Genomic DNA, 26,354 nt, shown 5'->3' with positions numbered 1-26,354 from the left:
CCATCACTTTAGGACATTCGACTTTCTCAGTGATCGAAGGCTTTAAAACGGAACTGAAAAAAACACTTACACTCTAATGGCACTGGCTATGTACGAATGTGTATCTGTATCTGTGTGTGTACTTTCTGTGTTGAAACCCATTGTCACTCGCCTCTGTCGTCCTTCTCCTGCCAGGAAACTGCAGATGTAACTCATGGCAACATTTACTGCATGTTTTAATTGTACACGGACCCCTTTAAAAAAAATGATAAATTGGCTAGGTGCACGGTGGCAAAGGCGGTTAGCGCTCTTGCCTCCCAAGAAGGAGATCATGGGTTCGATTCCCGGACCAGACCTACATCACATGATCTCTCTGGGTGGAGTCTGCATGTTCTCCCCGTGTTACCGTGGGTTCTCTCCGGGTTCTCCGGCTTCCTCCCACCGTCCAAAGACATGCATGTGCTAAATTGGCCCTAGAGAATGAATGTGAGAGTGAACTGTCTGTAATGTCTATGTCTCTGTGTCAGCCCTGCGACAAGTTGGCCACTGTCCAGGGTGTACCCCGCCTAAGGCCTGAAGTCACTGGGACCCCAAAGTCACCCGCGACCCCAAAAAGGGAACAAGCGGTAGAAAATGGATGGATGGATAAATTGGCTATTCCTGTTTAAATGGGCTATTCCTGTTTAAATTGGCTATCCCTGGTTCAGGTTAAAGTTGAGGAAGTATTACGGTAACTTTAGTTGAGGTTAGGATTGGTCTCTAGGAAATAAATGCAGGTTAAAGTGATTTCCCCATGAAGCAACACACGGGTACAGTATGTGTGCAGTTTGGGGAGATAATAGCGGTCTGGGGAGATGTGTTGCCATTACAATTATTACGTTGCAACATAATGTTATATGTATATGATTTACACATAGTCTGGAATTCAAAAGGTCCTGTTTGCAGGGTGTCTTAAAAAGCCTTCAAAGTTGGTGCGTTAAATTGGCTGAAATGAAGACCCGTAAAAGTATTAAAAAGTCTTAATCACAATTTTATGGGTATTGATTTTTTGGGGAGTAATAAAGTTTTGTTGGAAGACGTGTTCTAGTCAGACCTTAAATTATTTTCTATAATGCGGCGGTACATAAATATCACAGCTAAATAGCAGCTGATGATTGTTCTTGTGCAGCACTGCGTCTCCATTCTGATCAGTCGCATCGTGCACCTTGAATACAAACAGGATTTGTCTTTTCTTTATTCTGCTCTAGGCTCCACTGAAGTCTGAACATTTGAATTGAAATATAGGACCATTTTACAAAGTAGGTTTATAATCAAAGTAGGTTTATCATCATCATATTTAGATAGGATGAATAGAGTAGGCAAATTAGGTTTAGTTCAAAAGACAATATTCTACCAAAAGCTACCAGATGTTACTCACAAATCATCCAGTCGTAGGAAACCTGTAAAAAATACCCAACAAGTCAGAAACGTGACCGATTTAAAAAAAAAAAAACATTCTGGGGGAGGACTCCTACCTTTGGGTCACTGTCTCTCCCTGGCCTTCAGGGGTAATGTTCTTTTACTTTTTAAGAATTAACCACAGAACAATTTGGTGTTAAATGTTGAATTTAGTCTTTACTTAAAGTTTCGTTGAAGTAAAAAAAAAAAAAAAGGAAAGGAAAAAAAGATTAAAAATGTATTTTAATTAAGAAAATGTACAATTACATCAAGGCTAAAAGCAATTTGTTTTTAAAAGAGCCTTTGATGTGGTGAGGTGTGCACAATTCAAATAGTTGAACCCCAATATTATGAAATGTTGTAATGTAAGGCTAGGCAAAATAATATGTCTGTTTGTCGTAACCCGACCGACCCACTATGAAAATAGCCGACTGAAAAAAAAATATTAGCATTTTGTTGAAAAAGCGTCAAACCTTTTATTTTTCAATTATTTCGCCGACTCACCGACCGGTCTTTCCTGAACAACCGTGTCGAATACTTTTATCACGATTGTAAACCTGTCTTTCATCTCAAAGGACTGAAAACGCACTGCGCAAACACTTGTGCGTCTTCATTTCCAGTCCTCCACATGCGTCTATAACAAAACAGAATGCGCGCAGGAGGCGTCATATTGTCTTTTACAAGTTGGTTTGCCCTTGTCATCGCCACTGACATGTCCATAGTAATGTCACCCTCTGTCAGGGTGTGAAATTTGACTTACGCAAATGCATTCTGGGATTGAAACATCCCCCAGCAGCGTCTTCACAACAAACATGGCGGCACCCGTGTTCCCCCCGCTCGCCTTCGCTACCAAAATAAAGGATAATGGCGTACAAAAGGTTGATTGAAATATCTAATATCTTAAAATCGTGAGATTTAGTCTCCCGATCTGGAGACTTGTTGACTGTTGAAGCCTGACCCGTGGTGGTCACTCCGGGGTCAGGCTTAAAAAAATGACAAAATTTGGATGTAAAAAAAATAAGAATTTGCCTACCGACCGACCCACTTAAAAAATGTTGACTCGGGTTACAGCAAACAGACAATTTTTTTTTAGGGTAGCCTAGTGTAATGTAATGTAATGTAATGTAATGTAATGTAATGTAATGGCAGCGGACAAATACAAACATCTCCATGAATACAAATCGGTGGAGTCATTTTCACCAAATCACATTCATGTACCGGACAGTCTGGTATGTTACCCTCGCAAACTGTTTCTACAAACTCCTCACAAACCCCCGTCATTATCGGTTGTCCTTGTTTTCTGACCTCAATAAAACTTGGTCTGGCCCCAAACTGCCTGAAGTGTGCGCTGATGAGACGAGGAAGCGGTGTCACCTTCAATTTCACTTGGCGTGTCGCGCCGCTCTTGTTGGCCGGCTCATGAACCTGTCCGTTTTCCCTCCGCTCTCTTCAAAGTCCACCGTCGTTAGTTTGATTCGGTGCGCTTGCTCGCGTAACAAAGTAAAAGTATCATTGATGATTCGGCGGGGCTTTTAATGTATACACGACGTGCAAAATAACGGTGTGAAAAAGTACAACCCGTCGTGTGCGTGGGATGCAATGATAGGCCTGCACAAATGTGAAAAGAAATTGTGATTTTTTTTTTCTGACAAGCATTGCAATTACATTTTTGACATGTGTTTTTAATAGCAGGGTTTTGTGCTTATTTTGAACATGTCCAAGAAGATTTCTGAAATATGAACTGCTACGAACTGTAACAAGAATCTCATGCATTTCAAACCATTTTTGAAATTACGTCAGTCATAGGCGCGGCTAAACAAAACAATTTTTAGCTTGGATTTAAACACAGCCGGGGTGGGGGCCTGTCTCACAACTTTGGGGAGGCTATTCCAGACCTTTGCCCCATAGACCTGGAACGCAGATTCTCTGTGTCTGGTCTTGGCTCTGGGCACCAGCAGGAGGCCGGTCCCTGAGGTCCTTAGAGTCCGAGATGGTTCATATGACACACACAAGTCTGAGATGTATTTTGGTGTTAGGCCATGGAGAGACTAGTACATGAGCAGAGCTGTTTTAAAGTCTATTCTCTGAGCCACAGGGGGCAGTGCAGAGACCTGAGAACAGGACTAATGTGATGGTACTTCCTGGTTGTAGTCAGGACCCGAGCAGCAGCGTTCTGGATGTACTGCAGCTGTTTTACAGCTCGTTTGGAGAGGCCAGTGAGCAGGCCGTTACAGTCTAATCTACTGGAGACAAACGCATGGATAAGTCTCTCCAAATCTGCTTGGGACACTATGTTTTTAATTTTCAATACATCAATACAACGGACAAGCCGACATTTGTCTGGAAGCTCCTCTGCGCACAGATCTGGAGTCGCCCTCGATCCAAGTTTTTACATGGTTTATATCGTTAGTTCCAACCTTCTTCACAAAAGGCAGAAAGCCCCTTTGCCTCAGCCCCCAGCGTGCTCGTATATGGCCTTCTCCACAGCCTCCTCTTCATCGTTTATCATAAATAAAGGCCCCCCGAGTGTCAGGATACTAGTACAGAAAACACATTTCCCTGAACATATACTGTAAAGATGCACGCGTTTCAAAGTGTTTTAGTGCAAAAAAATACACCGCGATAAATACATGATTTGAATTAATGCTTTTGTTTTATTGACGTCTTTGGAGCGTACTTCTGGCAGCCGCGAAGAAGGCGATCGAAAAAAGAAAAAAAACAGATGACATAAACCGCTCCGATGATTAAGGACCGGACGGACGTCGTAACTGACGTACGCATCGTGGAAACAATAACCGCTGGACTTTAATTCAATAAACAACGGACAAAAGGGAACTCTTCTAGTATGCGTTGACCCCTCTTTCCTGTGGATACCGCCGTAGTACTTTCTAATTTTGTCATTTACTCATACTAAGTTATCCATGGTCCTGCCCAGCTTAATATATATATTTGTTATTTTTATTTATTTTTATGTGAAAAGAAATTGTGATTTTTTTTTCTGACAAGCATTGCAATTACATTTTTGACATGTGTTTTTAATAGCAGGGTTTTGTGCTTATTTTGAACATGTCCAAGAAGATTTCTGAAATATGAACTGCTACGAACTGTAACAAGAATCTCATGCATTTCAAACCATTTTTGAAGAGGTCTAAACATAGAGCTGTTGTCTTTTCCCCGTTTAGTCGATGAAACGGTCAATGACTTCTTAGTCGAACACATTTTTTAATAGATTCTGGACGATTTGATCTGCCTTTTCACTTATGGAAATGCTGTTTACGCGCTGCCCGGTGGTGGAGTGGTTAAGGCGCTGCACCTGTATGCCACAGTGCTGTGAGTTTCGTGAGGTCTATTCCCGACTTTGACTATTTACTGCATGTCCTGTCTTCTTTCTCATCCCCCGTTTCACTCTCATCCGCCCTGTCCACTAAAGCCTACGGGCCAAAAAAAAGGAACAGCTGTTTACTTGATCTTCTCTGTATATATTCATTGTTTTGCGTGAAACCCTTATCATTTTGAGAGCTTTTGCCAGTACCACACCCTCCTTTTAGTTGATTATTTGATGCACAGAGGATGTTTTTGGTCCGCCAAGAATGTCTTTAGTCGACAACAACCCTACTAACACAGTTGGCAGGTGAGTGCCTGGCCAGGGCTTCTCCCATCCCATGGCTTCAAAACAATATAGTATACGACCGGTATGTATGTCCTCCATTCCTGTTGAAAGAGGGATTCTTTTTTTTTTTTTAAACCAAAATGGCCTCCTTTAGTCCTCTTTCAAACCGTTTCTTCTTCCTGCTGAGAATCTTCACCTCACTCAAGACAAAACATGTTTTCTATAAAATATGTTCACATTTTGTTGAGTAGAAAAGTAAAACACATAAAGGTTGGTGTGCATGTTGGAGCAGCAGTGTGGACGTGGAGAGGAACCGTCCCACTGAGATGAAGTGGAATCTAGGAGCCCTGGCACTGTTCACTGTGTGGGCCCAACATGATGCTGCCTTTTGGGGAAGAACCAGGTCAACAGCAGCTCTCGTGAGGCTCATGTGCCCTAACGTGTCATCTAAGAGCTGCTCTTTTTAGAAAATGGCCACATAAATCTATGCAAGTTGATTAATTGTAATAATACAACATGTTTAGGTGCTGTTTATTAGTTTATTTAAATGGATCCCATTAGCTGAAAGCAATGCAATCAGCTAGTCTTCCTGAGTCCAGTCTAATTAAAAACACATTGGATTTAATTTCAACCCTGCAGATACAATAACATAGTTATCAATCATTTCATTGCATGATATTTCATTACAGGAAGTTTCACACTTAATGTTGAATTTCAGTCCTTAGTTGTGTGTGGTGTGCATTTGAATGAAGTGTTAAAAATCACATGACACTTTAGATTCCTTTAAAATTATTGCTTTTTTTTGAGTTGACACATTTTAATAGGAATGTGTCTTTATTTCAGTTTTTATGTGGTGGGACAAGATGAGGTCGGCTGCAGTTTTAGGGCCGTATTTTGCCCCCGATCTTCACGTTAACGCAAGTCTTTTCCAGGGGGCGGTTCCAGGGCGCTCTTTTGCTACCTTCACCACCTTAACGCTGGCGTAAAGAGGCGGGGCTTGGCCGCTGGAGGCTTGAGTGGGATGGTGCCAGTCCATATGGTGCTAGTGTTTGATCCAATGACTGTGGCATTCAAAAACACGTCCCGTGGGAGATGCTTGTCATGCCTCATGTACAGGCAAAGAAAGACGTGAGTTGTTCACAGCGGAGGAGACTCTCGTTGATCCTCACGTCAACTAGTGCTGCTTTTTTTACGTTAAAGCCTATATGTTGAGAAAGCTAACTTGCCAAAAAAGAGTTTAGCCTGCAGTGACTCACCTTAATAGTAGTATTTACTAAAAAAACAAGCCAAATAGCCAAATAGCGTCACAAAACAAAAAGACTGGTAATGTCGATATTGATCAAATTATTGTCATGTCTGTGTCCTATTTATCATGAGTCTAGACGATCTTGCTGCATATGGGTCACAATGAACTATTCGGTGTATTTTAACTATTCTGTGTATTTTCTGATTATCTGTGGACTAGTCTAAACAATCTTAAAGCGGACGTCATAGCGAAGGTCAGGCCATTTTTATCATACCCAAGCAACAGCTTGATAAAACACAGCTAAATCCTGTGGAGAGTCGAATCTCAGCTGCAAGACGAACAACACGCTGCTGTTTTGCCTGTTTTTCCATGTTTTCATCAAATAAAGAACTTGAGAACGATCTTCGCCACTCGCAGTCTGTATAGACCAAACTTCGACAGTAACACTTCTACAAATACGCTATTATTCTACTTACATCTAAGCTTACAAGTCGTTTGCCCTCATGTTGCTCTCATCACATTAGCACAGTGTGGGTATAGGCCACCTGTATTTATAAACCGCCCCCCCACTGCGTCACCCACTCGCCTGATTTTCCTCCTAGTTAAAGAGCCGCGCTTATGACTCTTCTGTGTTTCTGAGAGTAACAGGTAATTGTGTTATTGAAAAGGAGAATGAGAAACACAATAGCACAACACGGTCACACAAACAAGCAGGGGCCTATGACATTGACTTTATTTAATGTATTTGTACCTGTTGTACATATGAATGATAGTTTTACACCAATCGAGCAAGTATTTGTGGAGAAAATGTTGAAAAATCTGTGGAAAATAACAGGAAGTGACATCAAACTTGGGACACTCATACCAGTTTATGATCATTTACACAAAGAAACAACTTCTTTGACATTCTAAACATTAATTTAATCAAAATAAAGTCGCTTTAATATATTTGAGAGATTACAAACAGGAAGTGAAATTATAAACTTAAAATAATTATTATAATATATATTTATAATAATGAACCTGTTTTGTTTAGCCACGCCTATGACTGAAATACTTTTACCTAGTTTTTAATATTTTGAATACCATGTAATTTGTTTTTATGTTTTTATTTATTTATTTTGACATACACTGTTTTATATTTTTATAAGCTGTATTGTGTTTTTGGAATATTTTTGTACAGCACATTGAATTGCACTTTGTACGAATTGTTCTCTATAAACACATTTGATTGACTGATTGATTGATTAAACATGTGCTATTCTGTGATAACATATTATTTCGAAAAATTCTAAATATATTTATCTTAACTGCAGGGGTCCAACCTGTAGGGGGCACTTTCATGATTTGCTTGTTCTTTGTCATAATGAAAGAAAAGTATGTACAGTACGATTTATTAAAATGTACAGTATGATTCTCTCAGATCACTCGTCGTAGTTGGATATGAAGTATTCCATTAACGTGTGAATGAATTCCATGTGACGGCGCTGCGTGAAAGTGGGAGCGAGCGCGTGCACGGTGAAGTGCGCCCGTGACATGAGTGAACGACACTTCACCAGCGCTGCTGTTCTCATTTACGTGTGTTCTTCAGGCAGTTGAGAAATGACACTCCGCCTCTCATAATTACACATCAGGAGGACAGGCGTCGTCTGCGGGTGATTTATGAACACTCGGGAAATACTCGCGTACCGCTCCGAGACGTACCGAAACACGTCAGTCGGAGCCGCTTCTGGCGTCGTTGTGAACTGTAGCAGCTTCGCCAAAGAAAAGGCACAGTCGAGGGTGTCTTTTTGAAGTGGCGCGGTGTAAAATGGAACGTTTAAAGCCTGTCTTTGAACGTTCTCGACGGAGAAAGAGCAGTTTTTGTGCCATTCTGTGAAACCGTCCCACTGACCTGTGTGGTTTCTTAAAGGTGTTGTTGGAGGTGGTTGTGTAGCAGGAGAAGAACTCGCTTGACACTTGCTTCTGTATTTTAAAAGATGTTTATTCACAGAAACTGCATCAAATCAAATCAAATTTATTTATGAAGCACAATTCATACAAACTGCAATTCAAAGTACTTCACAGTTTTTAAAACACAATTAAAAATAAATAAAATAAAATCACAATGCAATTTATAAAAATGTAAAACAATGTACGCCAGAGTAAATAAAGAATAGAAATGATGTAGTATTTTAAAATATTAAAACCAGGTAAAATTACGTCAGTCATAGGCGCGGCTAAACAAAACAGTTTTTAGCTTGGATTTAAACACAGCCGGGGTGGGGGCCTGTCTCACAGCTTTGGGGAGGCTATTCCAGACCTTTGCCCCATAGACCTGGAACGCAGATTCTCTGTGTCTGGTCTTGGCTCTGGGCACCAGCAGGAGGCCGGTCCCTGAGGTCCTTAGAGTCCGAGATGGTTCATATGACACACACAAGTCTGAGATGTATTTTGGTGTTTTAAAGTCTATTCTCTGAGCCACAGGGGGCAGTGCAGAGACCTGAGCACAGGACTAATGTGATGGTACTTCCTGGTTCTGGTCAGGACCCGAGCAGCAGCGTTCTGGATGTACTGCAGCTGTTTTACAGCTCGTTTGGAGAGGCCAGTGAGCAGGCCGTTACAAAATCTGGTTGGGACACTATGTTTTTAATTTTCAATACATCAATACAACGGACAAGCCGACATTTGTCTGGAAGCTCCTCTGCGCACAGATCTGGAGTCGCCCTCGATCCAAGTTTTTACATGGTTTATATCGTTAGTTCCAACCTTCTTCACAAAAGGCAGAAAGCCCCTTTGCCTCAGCCCCCAGCGTGCTCGTATATGGCCTTCTCCACAGCCTCCTCTTCATCGTTTATCATAAATAAAGGCCCCCCGAGTGTCAGGATACTAGTACAGAAAACACATTTCCCTGAACATATACTGTAAAGATGCACGCGTTTCAAAGTGTTTTAGTGCAAAAAAATACACCGCGATAAATACATGATTTGAATTAATGCTTTTGTTTTATTGACGTCTTTGGAGCGTACTTCTGGCAGCCGCGAAGAAGGCGATCGAAAAAAGAAAAAAAACAGATGACATAAACCGCTCCGATGATTAAGGACCGGACGGACGTCGTAACTGACGTACGCATCGTGGAAACAATAACCGCTGGACTTTAATTCAATAAACAACGGACACAAGGGAACTCTTCTAGTATGCGTTGACCCCTCTTTCCTGTGGATACCGCCGTAGTACTTTCTAATTTTGTCATTTACTCATACTAAGTTATCCATGGTCCTGCCCAGCTTAATATATATATTTGTTATTTTTATTTATTTTTCCGAGGCAGGCTTTAATTTGACCAGTTATTCAATGCTGCTGAAGGTGGTTTACCAGGTCGGCTCTATCTCTGTTGTTCTATTTGGAAGTATATCCCTCTCTCTCAGATGAGGCTAAGCAGTGTGGATGCCCCTAGTGGACGCGGGGCCTGGTGCATGTGCCTCCACTGAAACGTCTCTGTCTGTCTCTTTCCCGTTTTCTTCTGTAAATCAAAAATATCTTCTGCTTTCAGGGCGTCAAGGCGCACGGCAGCGTCACGTTGTCGTCCAGGAGACAGCTGAGTGAGTGTCTGTTCTGCTCTCACCCGATGGACGTGACGTGCTCTAGTCTGTACCACAGTGGGGCGCTCTTCCCACTGAGGCTCCATTGAACAATATGGCTCTTAACGTACTTCTACTTCACATACAGCCAGTGGGTAACTATCACTGCAAAACCAGGATTACTGCAAGAGTTAAAATGGTAATTAGTAGGTCTACCTATTTTTTTTTTTTACTGCAAGAGTTAAAATGGTAATTAGTAGGTCTACCTATTTTTTTTTTTTTTTTTTTTTATTGAAAGTGAAATTATCTATCAATTTGAAAGTCATCCAACCACCAATATCAGTGTAGTCACATTATTTATTTATTTTATTTACCCACCTTGACTTGTGTGTACACTTTTTGTAAGGAAAGTGTATCGAAACCCATTTGAAACAACTCCAAAAGTCTAAAACAACCAACTAAATGTCAACTTCGACTTTAAACAAGATTCTAATAGTAAAGAGTAAATATAGTAAGAGTAAAGACATTTTGAACTCTGGTTAGACATTCCGTTTTGCAGTGATAACATGATTAAATGCCGGACTCAAGATAGCTCTGTGCTAAATGAATCCACCACGTTCTGCTGATGCTTATGTGAAGTGAGCGGTTTGATAAAATTGCCATATTTAAATCAAGAGTCAGCGCGAAGAGCTCCGCAGTGAGGCATGCTACCTGCAGACCCCGCCCCGCAGACCCCGCCCAGACCCCCCGTGTAGTTCAGAGGAATGCTGCCCGTAGCTCCCGCAGAATGTGGACGTTTCCCTTTAAAACCGATAAATACGCTTGGCACTATTTTGTGATTAGGCTAATAGATATTTCCCGCAGGTCTTTCATTTGTATGGCTTACTTGCAGACGTATACAGTGTCTGGATAAACTAGTAGTTTTGTGTGTACTCCCCAGCACACATAATGCTAAAATTGTTTTTTCCCCTTATTTTTTGCTTTATGGCAGATTATTTCACTACATTTAGTACTTGTAATACTTGAAGTTATGTTTTGTTGGCTCAGTTGGAAATTTACGGCGGACAAAATATGACATATATATGTCCTTAATTATACTGATGATAATGTATTGAAATTATACAAACTTAAACTTGGCTACACACAACCATACCACCATCTAACCAGAAGTAGGAAGAGCATTTAAACATTGTATACATTAATGTTACATAATTAACAGTGCCATTTCTTCAGAATCCTATTTTTAGGTAAAAGAAGACATAAAAAACATAAAGGAAAAAAAGTACTTTTTTTTGGTACATTTTAAAACCCATTCATTTCTAAACACAATATTTGAACATAAACTATTAATATATATATATATATATAAGGTAAAATATACATGTTTATTGTTTGTACATTTTCCAATTAAAGCTTTTGTCATTGTTAAAAAACCTTGTATAGAACAACTAGACTTTGTTGAACTGCCACTTCAGTGTAATATTAAAACAATTCATTGTAAAGTAAAATGTAACTAAATTCAATACTTGATACTTGTTCCCCATGTGTGAACAATAAAGGATTATCTTATTTTAAGATTATCTTATCTTATATCAATTGAATAAACATCAGTTGAATAACCTTGTGAGTGCACAGTTAAACATTAATGATGAAACTAAACCTTTATGTAGACTTCCCTCTGCACTGCCCTTTTCTGAAGCATGCTTTAGCTCAGAGTGTGTGAATGCTCTGTGCTCGTCCTGTGTCAACCTTGTCCTGCCTGTCGTTACACTGTCGTTACACTGTCGTTACACTGTCCTAAACGATCGCTCTGTGCCTCCCACTGCACTGGACCACCTCATCCTGCTCCTTTGGCCCCAGTACACAGTTTGTACACAGCACAAGCGACACACACATCATACACAACGCACACGACACACACAGAAGCTTACTGTATTTTCCGGGCGCACTATATATATATATATATATATATATATATATATATATATATATATATATATATATATATATATATATATAGGCACACACTGGATTAATTATAAGGCACACTGTCGTTTTTTGAGAAAATTAAAGGCTTTTAAGAGCGCTGTCTGCTCAACAAATAATGTTATTGTCGCTGGAAATATGACGGGTTGTCACCAGATCAAGTCAGCATTTGGTGAAGAATTATTCTTTTTTCTTTGGCCCCCTTTGGACCCCTCAAACGGGGAAAACGGTTCACTTTTGCGCATCGGAAAAACGGATCAAACAAAACACGCCCACTGTACAGTGCACCTTTATCAACAATTCATTTCAACCCGCCCCCTAATCCAGCAACCATGACAACGTACAAGTGTATATTCTAAATGCACACAAATTATTTAACAATTATGCAAAAAAAAATAATAATAATGAAGAACTTTGTTGTGTTTGTGAGCAGTAAGTATGTGCCCACATGCACTCTGGGAAATAACCCTCTTATTTGAAGGTCAGTGCACAAAGTAAGAGCCATTAGAGCCTTGTTTATTTGCTCCATTTGCGAAGGGCACCTACGCACCTTCACACCTGCTTTTGGCTGTCTACAAATGGACTCTTTTTTTTTTTCCACACGAGAAGATTTCACACAGATTTGACTCTTTTTACTCATTAAGCGTCTCAAGGAACGACTTGTTCAATTATTAGTCACTTCTGGTTCAGTCGTGGGGGCAGCCATTTTAATGAGACGGACATTTTGCTAAGGTGAGTCCAGGTGCGTTGACCTGACTAAGCGCTGCCCAAAACAAACAGACGTGCCATTAAGCGGAAACAAGGAGGCTTAAATTATGATTCAAAAGTTAGTTTGGAGAAGATTCATGACATAGTTTTACTGTTTCCGTCACTGTGCAGATGGAACAGATAAACTTTGGTGCTTGGACTTCAGCAGGTAGAGATAAGAGGCATTTGCTGTTATTGCTGCAGCTAACAGATTTATAAAAATACCTTTTCCATTTAAGTTGACAAACAGTTGGTGTGAATCGTTACTGTCGAATTACAAAAATATGAGATATAAAAGTGCTTAATAAAAAACTCTTGATGTTGTCTGCACTGAAATGTAGCAGTGTATCATGGTCTGTGCAGTTCCCGCCGTTAATTTAGTTATTTCTGGTAGAAAACAATTCAATTCAGCGGTTTGTAATTCAATATAATGTGACATCGTACGATATTATTGTGACTTTGGACAGATCACAATCTTTTGGTTATTGTTACATCCTCCAACTGCCAAACCAATACAAGAATGAAGGAAGAAATTCTGAACGTATTTGCAGGTTTGATTTATAAACACGCTTTTGCTGTTAATTGAGAGTGATTTTGCCTGTACGTTTGTCTATGAGATCGATGGGGAGGCGACTGCCAGCGACGGGACAGTTTCATCCAATCGGGGACGTCGTTGAATGAGAACCACGAGGAAACAAGTGCCGGTGACACAAAATTGGAGCAGGAGAAGGGGCTAAATGTGCGTCAATGGAGAGGGCTGACATTTCATTCATGAACGTGCTTTTCAGTTCAAAATCGAGCACAGCGCCTTTCAACAATCGCGCTTATTGTCCATCGCTGATTGCGGCCGTCCGAACTGTGATTAGTCGTGCTGCTCGAGGGACAGCAGGGAGGGACTGAATGTGACAGAAGAGTGGATAGGAGGAAGGAACAGAAAAGGAAAATTGTGTGGTCTGAATAGTTTATGCACACGTGTGAAGTCGGCAGCGAGTGGAGGTTGTGCGGGTGGAGAGAAGTGATGTAGACCTGCCCCGGGGCCGTCCCACTGAGATAAAGGCCTCCTTTGCCCAGGTGGAATCTAGTGGCCTGGAAACTGTGCTCTGTGTGCGTATTTGGTCATGTTTCCTTTGCTCTCTAAAGAATCGTATCGATATTGAAAACATCTTGAATAGATTTAGAAAGCTGTTGAACTGATCTATATTGGAACTAGTATAAGACTACAGGGAAATACTTAATCAATTACGTATTTTGTGTTAGTAAATTACTTTTTTTTAATCAGTGGGGTAACAAAATGGATATTGAGACTTTTTTTTGTATTATACGTTTGTGATTTCAGCTAGATAAACACTTTATTAATATCGATTTACTAGGTATGGTCAGCAGGCCGTGTGTCAGGGCAGTTTGAGGAGAGTAACAGCCCTCAGGACAAAAAAACCCCTCTGGATCACCTTTTTCCCCATCCCCATTACAAAGCCTACAGTAAGCTCTGTAATGGGGATGAGACTGGGGCGGGGGCTGAAGCGAGGCTGCCAATCTGCGTCATCGGCCCCTCTGACCACCACCAATTACTCACTCACCACTTTGATACTTTATGGTCTAGTCGGGGTAACTGTGGGATTGATTATCAGTATCTGTTGGGTAGATATTTTTAAAAAAACTAAACGGTAATAAATACTTTAAAACTAACTCCTATGTCTAACTGTGAGTTCTACAGGTTCTACCAACAACCAATAATGATCTGGCATTTACAGTTGGGAAGAATAACAACATCACTTTATCAATGACATGTAGGGCTGGGAATCGCAGGGTCCCTCAACATTCGATATTATACACTGTACATGGTTCACAATATTAACAATAATCAGTATATTTGCCAATACATTTAATATATCTTATGAATATATCCAAATCTTACCAAAAGGCAAGATTCCTCGTTTGCTTTCAGAGCACAGAGCAATCCTTTAAATAGGAGCCACGAGTCAAGGTGACTGCAGGAGCGCAGCACTGGCCCGGGCCCAGCCATCTGCAGGTGCTGCTTACATAACTGCCACACTGAAAGAGACGGACCATTTTAATTAAGGCAAAAACATTTCATACCCCTTTATAAAAGTGCATAAGTCTAATGAAAAGCTGGATGTGGGATTTGAGGATGCCACTGAGCTCCAGTGACATCTCTTTTATCGTGTGGATGGAGTTTTTATTAGCACAAAAGAGCCAAAATGAAGTGATATGCTAATTTCCTCTCTGTTATAAAAAACAACTATATTTAAGGCTGACTGCATGTATGGCAATGGTCTGGGTCTGTATTTAACCAACCCATTTTAAAATGGTGTCGATCAGTCAATAAGATTGGTTTACCTGTTTTATGCTTCATCTCGATGCCAATCCGTATTTGAATATAGAACACAATACTTGCATGGCTAGTACACACTTTTCCAATTTCGACTTGCCGACTCCAGGCCTTTCTGTGTTTGACCAAGCCTTGCACTAAGATCTGAAGATGTGCCCCTGAGCTGCTCCTGAGGATGTGTCCCTGAGCTGCTCCTGAGGATGTGCCCCTGAGCTGCTCCTGAGGATGTGCCCCTGAGCTGCTCCTGAGGATGTGTCCCTGAGCTGCTCCTGAGGATGTGCCCCTGAGCTGCTCCTGAGGATGTGCCCCTGAGCTGCTCCTGAGGATGTGGCCCTGCGGCCTTTCAAGGATTGGTCAAATGCAGAAGACATGTTTCTCAACGAGGGACAATAAAGTGTACCTTAATCTTTTAAAGGGGAAGTGCATATGTGCACTCCCCCGTGTGGACCGATACAACACACACGTGCGTTTGTTTATTAGCGCAACGGAGCGCATCGCATCGCTCGTCTCCCGTAGATTTCTGTCCACTTCTGCGTCAGCTCGAACTGTTTTTCTCCGTCTTCATTTTGCCCCGTACACTGAGGGAACTATATTATGATAGATTCATGCGCTTAGGCACGCGGAAACGTAGGGACAAACCGCACGCGGCTGCAGGTGAGCGATAGGTGCGTTTTATGATTGATACGTGGCAGGACAAATGATTTATCCACGCCACGAGGGAATATGATAAAAAATTTGCTGAAAAAAATCGTCCATACCACCTTTAATGCTTTACGAAGATGTCAGTCCGGACAACAGTTTCATCTCCCCGAGTTCAGATGGGCGTGATTGACAAGTGGATTAGCCAATCAGGAATATGCATGGTCTGTCCATATCAAAACAAATAATTATTTATTGGAGAGAGAAAAAAAAAGGAGATTTCTGGAGAATCATTGAATTAAGCACAAAACCGTTATTCTGGTGAGAGAAGTTTGGTTTGTTGTAAATGATGGATGACCAAATTAGCTCCGCCTTTTCCCATGCATCAGTGAAAGAAAACAGATTGCGTAGAACTATTCTTTATATTGCAGCAAAACGTTGTGTTCAGGAATGTTCCACTTCCCTGTCTGGCATATATTCAGTTGCAGGTGTTTTTATTTGACCTGTAAAAAGTATGATGGCTTTTTATGAAGAGTGAGTTTCATTTTGGACATTTCTTTCAAAATTCACCTACAGAGTTACATTTTTGTGACTGAAGCAGATAAACTTAGTTGCTATGGAAACAATAAATACAACTGGAACACACTTTTGGGAACATGGAAAAAAGTTATACGAAGAAATATCTCCCTAATAGCTATCAAGAACTGGACCCAAATAATAACGGACATTTGTAAAATATAAAAATGACTTTAAATCTTCATTTGAAAAGTGACATATCTTTGACACATGGGACAATTATGTCAGACGACACATGTCAGAATACATTTAGATGTCTTGTACCACCTCTGCCCAATCGTGTCTTTTTCTTGGTTTTGTATATAAGAAAATGATTATGCCAGTAGGGAACTTTGGCCCCTGCCAAGATCTCAAAGTCTAGAATGTGGAGACAACCTACGGTTTGTACATGCTAATGTCGATTTCCCACTTCTCCAATTCAGAGCACACTCAACTCCAAAGACTGACATGGTGTAGGCTTGGCTGTCTCAGCCCAATCAGATCCCAAGGATTTGAGGTGGGGACCCCCTAATGGCAATGAACTGGAGCTTGATCTCTATCTTAAAATGGCAGAGATGGATCAATAGATAATGTCTTGATGGATAGATGGACAAATAGTTTGCTACAGGAAGGAAAAGAGTGACGCTTTTGGCTCGCTGCCAGGCCACTTAATTGGCTCTGATCCACAGTGCTACTGGCTGTGCCTCCTAATTATGGACATATGCACTCAAACACACACATGTACTACACTATCTCCAGGACCATTCACAGTAATGAGGCGCTCTGCTCCAGGAAGCAGCTCCAGTCCTCTCCACGTCTCCATAGAGACAACCTTAGAGACCACCTTAGAGACCACCTTAGAGACCACCATAGAAGCCACCATAGAGGCCTTAGAGACCACCTTAGAGACCACCATAGAAACCACCATAGAGGCCTTAGAGACCACCATAGAGACCACCATAGAAGCCACCATAGAGGCCTTAGAGACCACCTTAGAGACCACCATAGAGGCCTTAGAGACCACCTTAGAGACCACCATAGAAACCACCATAGAGGCCTTAGAGACCACCATAGAGACCACCATAGAAACCACCATAGAGGCCTTAGAGACCACCATAGAGACCACCATAGAAGCCACCATAGAGGCCTTAGAGACCACCTTAGAGACCACCATAGAAACCACCATAGAGGCCTTAGAGACCACCTTAGAGACCACCATAGAAACCACCATAGAGGCCTTAGAGACCACCTTAGAGACCACCATAGAAGCCACCATAGAGGCCTTAGAGACCACCATAGAGACCACCTTAGAGGCATTTTTTTTTTTTTTACTAATTTACTAAACAGGATTAATAAAACCAATGTGAATAAAGTCAAATACAACTTTAGAACAACGTTATAACATTATAACAATAAAAAGTCAGATTTGCATAGAAAGCGCCCTTTAACAGAATATACACATTTGAACAGTTACACACATGTACAAACACAAACTGTCCCATTGCTCATTCGAGGAAGCTGAACCACACAATTCAAAACGAAACATTTTGTATTTCAATTGCATTTACTGTATTTTGGAGATACTCACTTCAGACCCACCACATTTTAAAAGAATGTGATTATAAATACTTTATCAGTTTATATCGCTTCTAGATTTGATTAGTAATTCACAGTGAATATTTGTCAAAAAGTACAAATATTTCTAAAGCGATGCAGTCCTATTTGTACTTTGTTGACCTCCAGGATAAGTAAATAGATGGATGTAAAGAAAAAGAAAAGAAAACAGTGGAGAGACTATATCAAAGTATCATGAAGAGAAGTCCACTGTGTCAGATGCTGAGAAATGCCACAACAACATGTTATAAAAGCTGAGAAAAGATTGCTGTGGGGAGAAAAAAAGATGAGAGTGCCAGAAAAGAATGAGCAGGAGATTGTCAGGCTGACGAGCGTCGAGGGACGGTAACGGCTTAAAGTTGAGCTCACAAGAATATCTGCTCTGTTTACTTATTGATCCGTGATCGTCCCTCAGCCTTTAGGTGACAACCCCAATTCCACCGCCGTCCTTCATCCACTGCTCCAGCTCAGCCGTCTGTGGAGGAGGCCTGAGAAGTGACACGTGCTAGTTTAAATATTCTTAAATAAATCTGGACCAATCAAACCCAGATTCGTCTTCTAAACCTCGTGATGCGTTTTTTATGAACAGACCTGGGTTTTTGTCATAGTTTGACAGTTTTGGCCGCACTCTGTTGCCTTTCTCAGAAGTGTCCCGTGATGTGTGGGACTCTCACACCTCAGACTGTGAGCGGCACTGCGTCTAGTTAGAAGGCATCACCAAAATCATTTTTTTATCAGCTGATTTTGATTTTGATTTTATTTTGATTTTTAATTGTATTTTAATTTAATTGTATTTTAATTTTAATGTAACTTAATTTATTTTTCTTTTTCTTTCTTTATATTCCTTATTAAGAATATGAGAGGTTTTGTCTGTAAGATTTTTGTTTATAGGAGTTTTTCAAGCCTCCTATAAGTTATGTTCTTTTACTCCTGTATCTACTGCGTTGCAACACCGACATTTCCCCATTGTGTGGACAAATAAAGGCTTATCTTATCTTATCTAGAAACAGTTGTATACGTTTACTGTGAACTTTGTCAAATGCATTATGTTTTACACGCAGGAAACCCACAGGAATATGGAACATATGGACTTCTTTGCATAATGTCTCGTGTTGTAACTGTTATTCAATCGCCTGAGAGGAAATTACATTCAGTCCGTGATTAGACAACACCTGGACACTTGAAGACGCCTTTACAACACATAATTGGTCATAACCGGGCTAACACCAGATTCATGTGTGTAGCATTCTGAATTGAGCTCTCAGCAAGAATTCATCTTTCTGACAGAAAACTGGTTGTGCAGTGCAAATAATGACTCAATATTACCATGAAATGTATTTGAATTTACTTTGTTAGTCACGCTTTCAAAAAAACTTGTAAATTAATAGAAGTTAAAGGTTGTCCTCTCTGTGCATGTATTTTCTTCACAGATCTTAATGCCAAAACTCGACTGAAATCCCATTTGGCAGTCGGCTAGTGGCACATTGGGTAAAACAACTGCCAATCAGCCAGACAGTCACCAGTTCAACCCTCACCTGAGCTGCATACTACAATTCTATCATTTTCTCTGGTCTCTACAACAATAAATGAATGAAAATATATCTCCAAAAATGACATGCAGATGGAGATCGGACGTGTAAATAGGAAGAGACAAACGTTAGAGCTGGAAATAGTTATCATAGTGTCAGATTATTCTTTGCTTATCTTTTTTGTTAGGTGTAATTCAAAACATCGGCCTTTCTTTTGCCTAATCTTCTTTTGCCTAATCTTCTTTGTTCTTGTGGAGCTTTAGGAGTGATCCCGCTCGATCCATAATCAGGTGTCAAATATGCTTTAAGTGCGTCGCCTTTCCCCCGTCCTCCACGTAACTTTAGCAAGGCAACTCTCTTCCTCCTGGAGTATTTGTGCTGACTGGACAGAAGAAGGCATTAGTGGGACAGAAGGGACAGCGGCGCCCCCTGTTGTGTGTCTTCCATCCCGGTAACCCCACCTGGACCCGGGGGCAGTACCGCGGCGACAAGGGCGGAGTGTGTGGGAGTGGGCTTGTGTGTCTATACACTGTAAAAAGAAAAGATTAAGCATGATTCCAATACAGAACTATCAAGTTTTCAAGACAAAAATCTAACAATCCATGGATTAACTGACACATGTCACAAGGTGTTTTTGACTATTATTATTATTTGTTGGTTTGAGATTTTGAATCTTTAGTTATTTGTTCTTGGTCACGATTTGGAGCAAAGCTTGTCCTGGTTTTAGTCCCAGTTTAGTCCTGATGTAGACTTGGTTTGGTCCTGTTCTAGTACTGGTTTGCTTCTGGTTTTAGTCCCAGTTTAGTCCTGATGTAGACTTAGTTTGGTCCTGTTCTAGTACTGGTTTACTTCTGGTTTTATCCCAGTTTAGTCCCAATATTGATAGCATGGTCTTTGTTGCACTACTCTTGAATGATCGTCCATAACTCGTTTAGTCCATTGAAACACACTCATGACTTTAATGTGGCAGGTACAATGAGCTGAAACCTAAAATACATAAACATTATTAACATAATTATCTCATGCAATTTTCTTTTTTTGAAAGCAGCAGACAATATAGTTTTAAGGCGAGAAACAACAAGTGAATAGGAAAAAATATTGAAAGGTTTCTGATCAATTTTCATTCATAAATCAATATTTTTTGTGGAAAAAAGGCCAAAACTGGTCACACTTGGCACATGAAAAAAAGAGATGGAGATTGAAGTTTCTTGCTTCATTTCTTTCATTCATTTATTTATTTATTACAAGAGCTTTCTAAAAATTCAGATTTACTTTTTACTTTTTTATTAATAAATCAGGCTTGGATTTCAACAACAACTAAGGCTGATCTTTATGTCTCTGTGGGAGAAAAATACGGCACATTAAGTTACAATATTCCCATATAAACTATGTATAAGTTGATGAAAGAACAGAAGGGTAACAAATCTGTTGTGTCTCCCCTTAACTGTGGGAATAAAAGTTCAAATCAGTAATAAAACACAATCAAACAACAAAAGATCACTACTAACTTCATCAATTTAAACCCATCAAAACTGTCCCCAAAAAATAATAAATAAAATTTAAAAAAAACTCGGTAACTAGTTTTTGCAGTGCGGCGCTGGCGTGGGAGGACAGGCTCCGGCCCAATGTATGCGGCTCCGGCCCCCGCGGGCAGGGCAGCACGGCGCGGGGAGGCGGGCACCTCACTGGGCACAGATGGCGCCGGCAGACAGACCGGGGCAACGGTGCCGACACGAACATGCTAATAAATAATTATGCAAACAATGAGAGCACGGACGCGACGGCAGGAGGGGGGCACAGACGGGCGGTGGGAGAGAAGTGGACAGGACGCAGAGGACGCAGGAAGTTTTAAGAGTTGGCCACAAGATCACGGTAAAACTTGAGCGCGGGAGGAGGAAGACGGAGCAGATCGTAAACAAGAGAGAGATGGAAAACGCACGTGAGTAAAAGAAATGAGACACCATAGTGCCCTGTAAAAAGTGAATTTTCAATGATGCCGCGGTCCGGTCGCCACGTGCTGGGACTTGCTTCCAGCGCCAAGAGATGACCTACTTTTAATTCAGAAAGAACAGTTTTGGTTGGGGCTCACAAGGCCAGATGCAAAACACCCAACGTCCCGTGTATTTATATTCGATTTCACCGTGTTTTTGCTGATGAGGGAACACCGTAATAACACAATAAAAAGCACCCGACGGCCGCTTTGGTGCGTTACTTTTAATACTAACACATACAGTTGGAGATCTCAGCGCCAGTCTCAAAATAGTCTTTCAAAAACGAACCAAAGTGGAGCGTTTGAAGGCTTAATTTTATCAGCAGTTCAAAGTGTCAAATCACAATACCACTCTTGTAATAAAAAAACACTTTGTCAGTTTACAGTGAAAAAAAAAAGGAGCCAGGGGTTAAAAACATCAGTTAAAAACCTGATTGAAAAAGCCGTGATTGAGAAAAATCAAAACAAGTAAATGTTAATGAGACCTGATATCATATGTTTGATTCAGAAGATTGAATTTTTAAAACGGTTAGAGGATAATGCAGCAGAGTTAAGCCGTGTAAATGTATGGTGAGAGGGTTTAAATCCTGGGGCAGGTTATAATGAATCTTGATGACATCTTGAGCGCCGTATCCAGGCACATGTGGCTCTAATTGTGTGGGAGAAAGTGGCGCTTCTGCCAGCTCCTGTGTCATGCTTCTGACCCACTTGTAAATGATCTTGTTAGAGTGGAGTAAGGGAAGGTGGCCTCTGCCTGCAGGCCAGACACTAAAAGAGACACATTAGGTGCAGTCTGCCATAGTGTTACGTTTCGTTCACATATTTTGATGATGTTGTGAGTTAATCTACTGTCTAACATTATTTTACCATCAAACTGGTGATACGGAATATGCTCCTTTTGCGCTTGTTTAAGGGTATGCCTATATCTACAGCTACAACTGAATCTACAATGCAATACTCTCCAAAGTACTGTTTTGTCCCCGCTGATATTAATTTGCTTCCAATTGTATTGAGTTCAGGCAAAGGAATTCTATTCAATCGTTTGACTTAAAGAACATGTTATAACGTTGTTTCCTCCCGAGTTGACGCAAAAAAAAAAAAAACGGTTTTACAAGTTTCTCTGATTGCTCGACTCCTGCATTCAAGATATCAGCGGCAAGCTAGGTGTGTTTATCTCCCCTCTTTAGCCAGTGATAGGGATATAAAGATGCAAAACTCACGGCACGATATTACTGTGGTATGAACCTCATGGTACCATATTTATTGTGACATTGTGGGAAGGCGGTGGAGGTGCAGGTTATGCTAACAAACATATGCGTCATAGCCATATTTTCTTGTCATTCTTATTCATTATTCAGTGATTCATTTTCTAAAGTGCAAAATTCACGTAATTCATGTCAAGAACTACACTGTGAACAGCCTGGTGGAATAATAAAAAGAATATGACTTACCTACTTACCTACCGCATTGAATACATAAAAATGAGAAGTTCCAATAAAAAAACAAAACTGGGCAGTTTATTTTAAGGATCTCTGGCTGTGTGTTGTGCAGCTCTGTACCTTGTTGCTCTGAAGTTTACAGCCCGGACTGGACTTCATTTCTGGTAAAATCCTGGGGCTTTTCTCTGTGTCAAACGAGTCCTCATAGTGCCCGTATTTCCTGAGTATTTGTTAGCTCCATGAGTACCTCGTTGTTCTTCAGCAGATGCTGTTTGTCGTCTCCTTTTCTCCTTTAGCCCTTGTTGTCTTGGAAAAACCGAACCTTGACATCATAGCAGTGAGATTTTGCACAGTCTCAGCTTGGTTTTATTCTCTAATCCATTTGTTGTTCTTTGCAAATGCCACTTTTCCACCTGCCCGCTAAAACACGCTCTAAAGTAGATTGATTTGTGTAAAATATCCAACATCCATGTGCACCAACAAGTCAACAATGCACCGATGCCTTTTGAGGTCGTCTGCTCTGTGTTCACTAATACAACCGGAAGAAGGATTATGTCAGATGGCAGTTAGAAAAATGATCCTTGTTTGGTTATACGTTGAAAATAATTTGTACTCTGTAACAAGGCCACAATGCTGCACTATTCCTATCATACGGGATGGAAGGTAACAACCGTGGGGGAGGGCTTAGGGGAGACAGCGGGGGGGCAGATTGTGTTTGAATACTCTCCCTCTGTGGAACCTTCTTCAGACATCTCTGTACCATCATGTATGACAAGTAAAACCTGCCCGACCTGTCTTTTTTTGTACTTATTGTACTGACTTACTTGTTGCTGGTTTTACCGCGGCGAGGCACATAATAGGTTCCATTATAATTATATTCCAATCCACTCACCGTAGTACTACCATCGATGCACTTAGAGAGAATGCATTCGAACCGAACTATTCATACTTGATTGTGTACCAGTGTTCTCGCTGGGCTGAGGTTTGAGGATGGTGGAGAAAGTACTTAAAACATTTTTTACATTGTGTGCGGCGCCCCCGTGTGTGCGCCGTGTCGTGTGTGCGCCGTGTCGTGTGTGCGCCGTGTGTGCGCCGTGCCGTGTGTGCGGGCGTGTGTGCCCCGTGCAAGGGAGCGCCTACGTGCCGTGATCTTAATACCTGGCGGTATCTTTTGAGCATGGCGGGCCACAGTCAAAACCCCTCCGCGAGAACACTGGTGTACTTACCATAACCATATGCGGATCCAGTAGTTCACGGAAATAATGATTATTTTCGGAGCTATGTTTTGTATGAAGTGTTTGAAAACCATCCCGGATCCACGTCAGAAGAACATCTTGATTAGCTCTGATCGTCTCTACATAGGTCCTGAAATGTCCTCGAGAAGAAAAATCAAGGAAGTGTCATTTCCAGTTCCTCTGTTGTCATGGCGCTGTTGGATGCTCCTCTCCTTCTCGTCTGTCCCTGGTCCAGACCTGCTACGGCGTTGGCGTTGGCGCCCTCTCTGCTCACGCTGTGTCTGCTGCTCTCTTTCAGCCTTCTCTGCTACTTCTGCGTCTCTGCCATTGATGAGTATTACACCAGCCAGCGCCAGGTCTGGGATTTCTAAGGATGGGGCCCTGCGTTTGGTGGGATGGCATCTTTCTTCTTGGTCCAATACAGATTTTACAGCAGCTATAAATGGATTTAAGCTTCTTTTTTTTTTTGCCAGTAGAGAACACAAATACTGACTGCGTAAAGCACTGACAGGCCGATGACTAAGGGTGGGCGGTATTGACAAAGTGAATATCCTGGTTTGTTTTGGATTCTTCAAACAATGCGATGGTGTCGTGGAAAATGTCATTTGCACGATATCGACGAGCAGGTGACTAATAACTGCCTGCGCTGCGATTCCTTTGATCAAGCACCACAGGACGTGCCTTTGGTCAGAGGCTTCTTCCCTCGATCTGCATGGGGGGATATACCTTGACGTGCCCAGTGAGCTCCCTCCTGCCTAGTATTGATCCGTCCACTAGGGCATTGTTTCGGAGTAACTGACTCGATGCAAATGTGGCCGACTGTCCTCTTTCCTGTATAGAGAATGTAATCTGGGATCATTTGTCTTCCTCCCTGTAAGAATGTACAAGTTCTATTGAAGTAGGCCATGTGACCATCTGCTCGACCTGTGAGATGAATGTAGATCCTCTTGTGAAGGAGCAGATCAGGGGCAGAGGGGCGCTGAGACAGAACGAGGGACGGTGATTCAGGCTGTGGGATAAAAAGACCCACTTTTGAGCAAGACAACTGTGTTCAATTTGACTTTTGATCATTGTTAGAATGAGAGACAATCCACAACAATGGCAATCCTTTAGATATATGCTAAAACATGCTAAAGATTTTTTTTGTGTGGGGGAACAGGACTGTGAATGGAGTGTAAAATTGTGTGCATAAATATCACTTTATACCCTTGTTTGAAAGATTGCAACGCATTTATTTATTCAGCCTTTTAGCTGGAATGATTATTTTACATTTGTGGATCATGTGTTTGGATCGCTCATGAGTGACAGCTCATCACATTCTAGCGATGTGAGCACAACCTATAACAATATCCTCTTTTTTGAAATGTTTTTCTATTGTCCACCTCTACTGACAACATCTTAGGGGGGGTTGAACCTACCGTTTCGTCTTTTCGTTGCTTTGAAGCTTCAATACATCGTTGTGGCAGTAATTGTTTTGAAATGCTAAAAAACTCTATCAGCAACGAGCATTAGGCCAACATTAGGCGGCGGGTGCGTGCGCGGAGCACGGCGCGCCGTGGCCCGTGCGGGGAGCGGGGAGGGCGTCGCCGTCGCCAACGCGGCTGGTGCAGAAAAGTTGGAAAAGCTTTTTTGCGGCAAGACGCGGCGCAGTAACGTGCCTACGCACTGACCGGAAGAAGGAAACAAAACAAACCCGCATGAGGCGGGTTTGAAAAAGCGCGTGTCTAAGGTCTAAACTCAGGCAATTGACAGGTTTTGACAAGAAACATTAGTTTCTCACTCTCTCATCCTCTTGAGACTATCTCAATGTGGTCATCTCACAGTTTGGGTTGAATGGGATGTGCCGTAGGGCCCTTAGGGCCCGTGGACCATGTGCATGAGGTGACATTATTTGTTCATAACTTCTAAATAAAAACTTACCAAAGGATGTTCAGGGATGTTCACTAGAGGTGAGCAGGGTCTATCAAGCTACTATCGTTTTATCAATGCGTAAAATTTTATGTGAAGCCAGATTTTTTTTTTATTAAGTCTTTTGAGGGGGGGAGGGGGTCCAGAGAGAGACGAAAAATATTAAGTCTTCTCAGCTTCAACCCATTTTGAGATGATCCCTAAGTGCGCAGGCTACGCATCGTAAGAGCGCAGGCTACGTGTCATACCTTTAACTTTTGTTTTGCTCATATTACCTGTCCTGAATACAGTATATTCACTAACTGTATGGTTTTAGTTACTATTTTTGATAATAATAATAAATACATGAATAAATAAATAATAATAATAAATATAGATAATAATAATAATAACAACAACAACAACACTAATACATACATTACGACATAAATAAATGATAATACTTAAATACATAAACGAAAAATAAAGCTAAATAAGCAATAATAAATAATAATACAAAATAATTGATGGTGATGATGATGATGTTACCA

The 26,354-nt window shown here is 41.2% G+C and overlaps 1 protein-coding gene across 2 annotated transcripts in view; it reads left to right on the top strand.

Annotated features, from left to right (window-relative positions):
* The window catches only part of ccser1 (coiled-coil serine-rich protein 1), a 223,615-nt gene that overhangs the window by 118,434 nt on the left and 78,827 nt on the right, over positions 1 to 26,354 (top strand). Inside the window, exon 13 of one of the 2 annotated variants that reach the window (XM_072433548.1) lies at positions 9,805 to 9,853. The exons of the other annotated variant lie outside the window; for it this stretch is intronic. Coding sequence (XP_072289649.1) covers positions 9,805 to 9,853 — 49 coding nt within the window. The remainder of the gene's footprint in view (positions 1 to 9,804; positions 9,854 to 26,354) is intronic. 2 annotated transcript variants of the gene reach the window in all.

The sequence above is a fragment of the Eucyclogobius newberryi genome, unplaced genomic scaffold (assembly GCF_026437365.1).
Source record: "Eucyclogobius newberryi isolate DKJ021-1_F unplaced genomic scaffold, fEucNew1.0.hap1 SCAF_6, whole genome shotgun sequence".
NCBI lineage: Eukaryota > Metazoa > Chordata > Actinopteri > Gobiiformes > Gobiidae > Eucyclogobius > Eucyclogobius newberryi.
The sequence above is the reverse complement of the archived record's forward strand: the minus strand, read 5'-3'. Positions and strand labels throughout refer to the sequence as shown.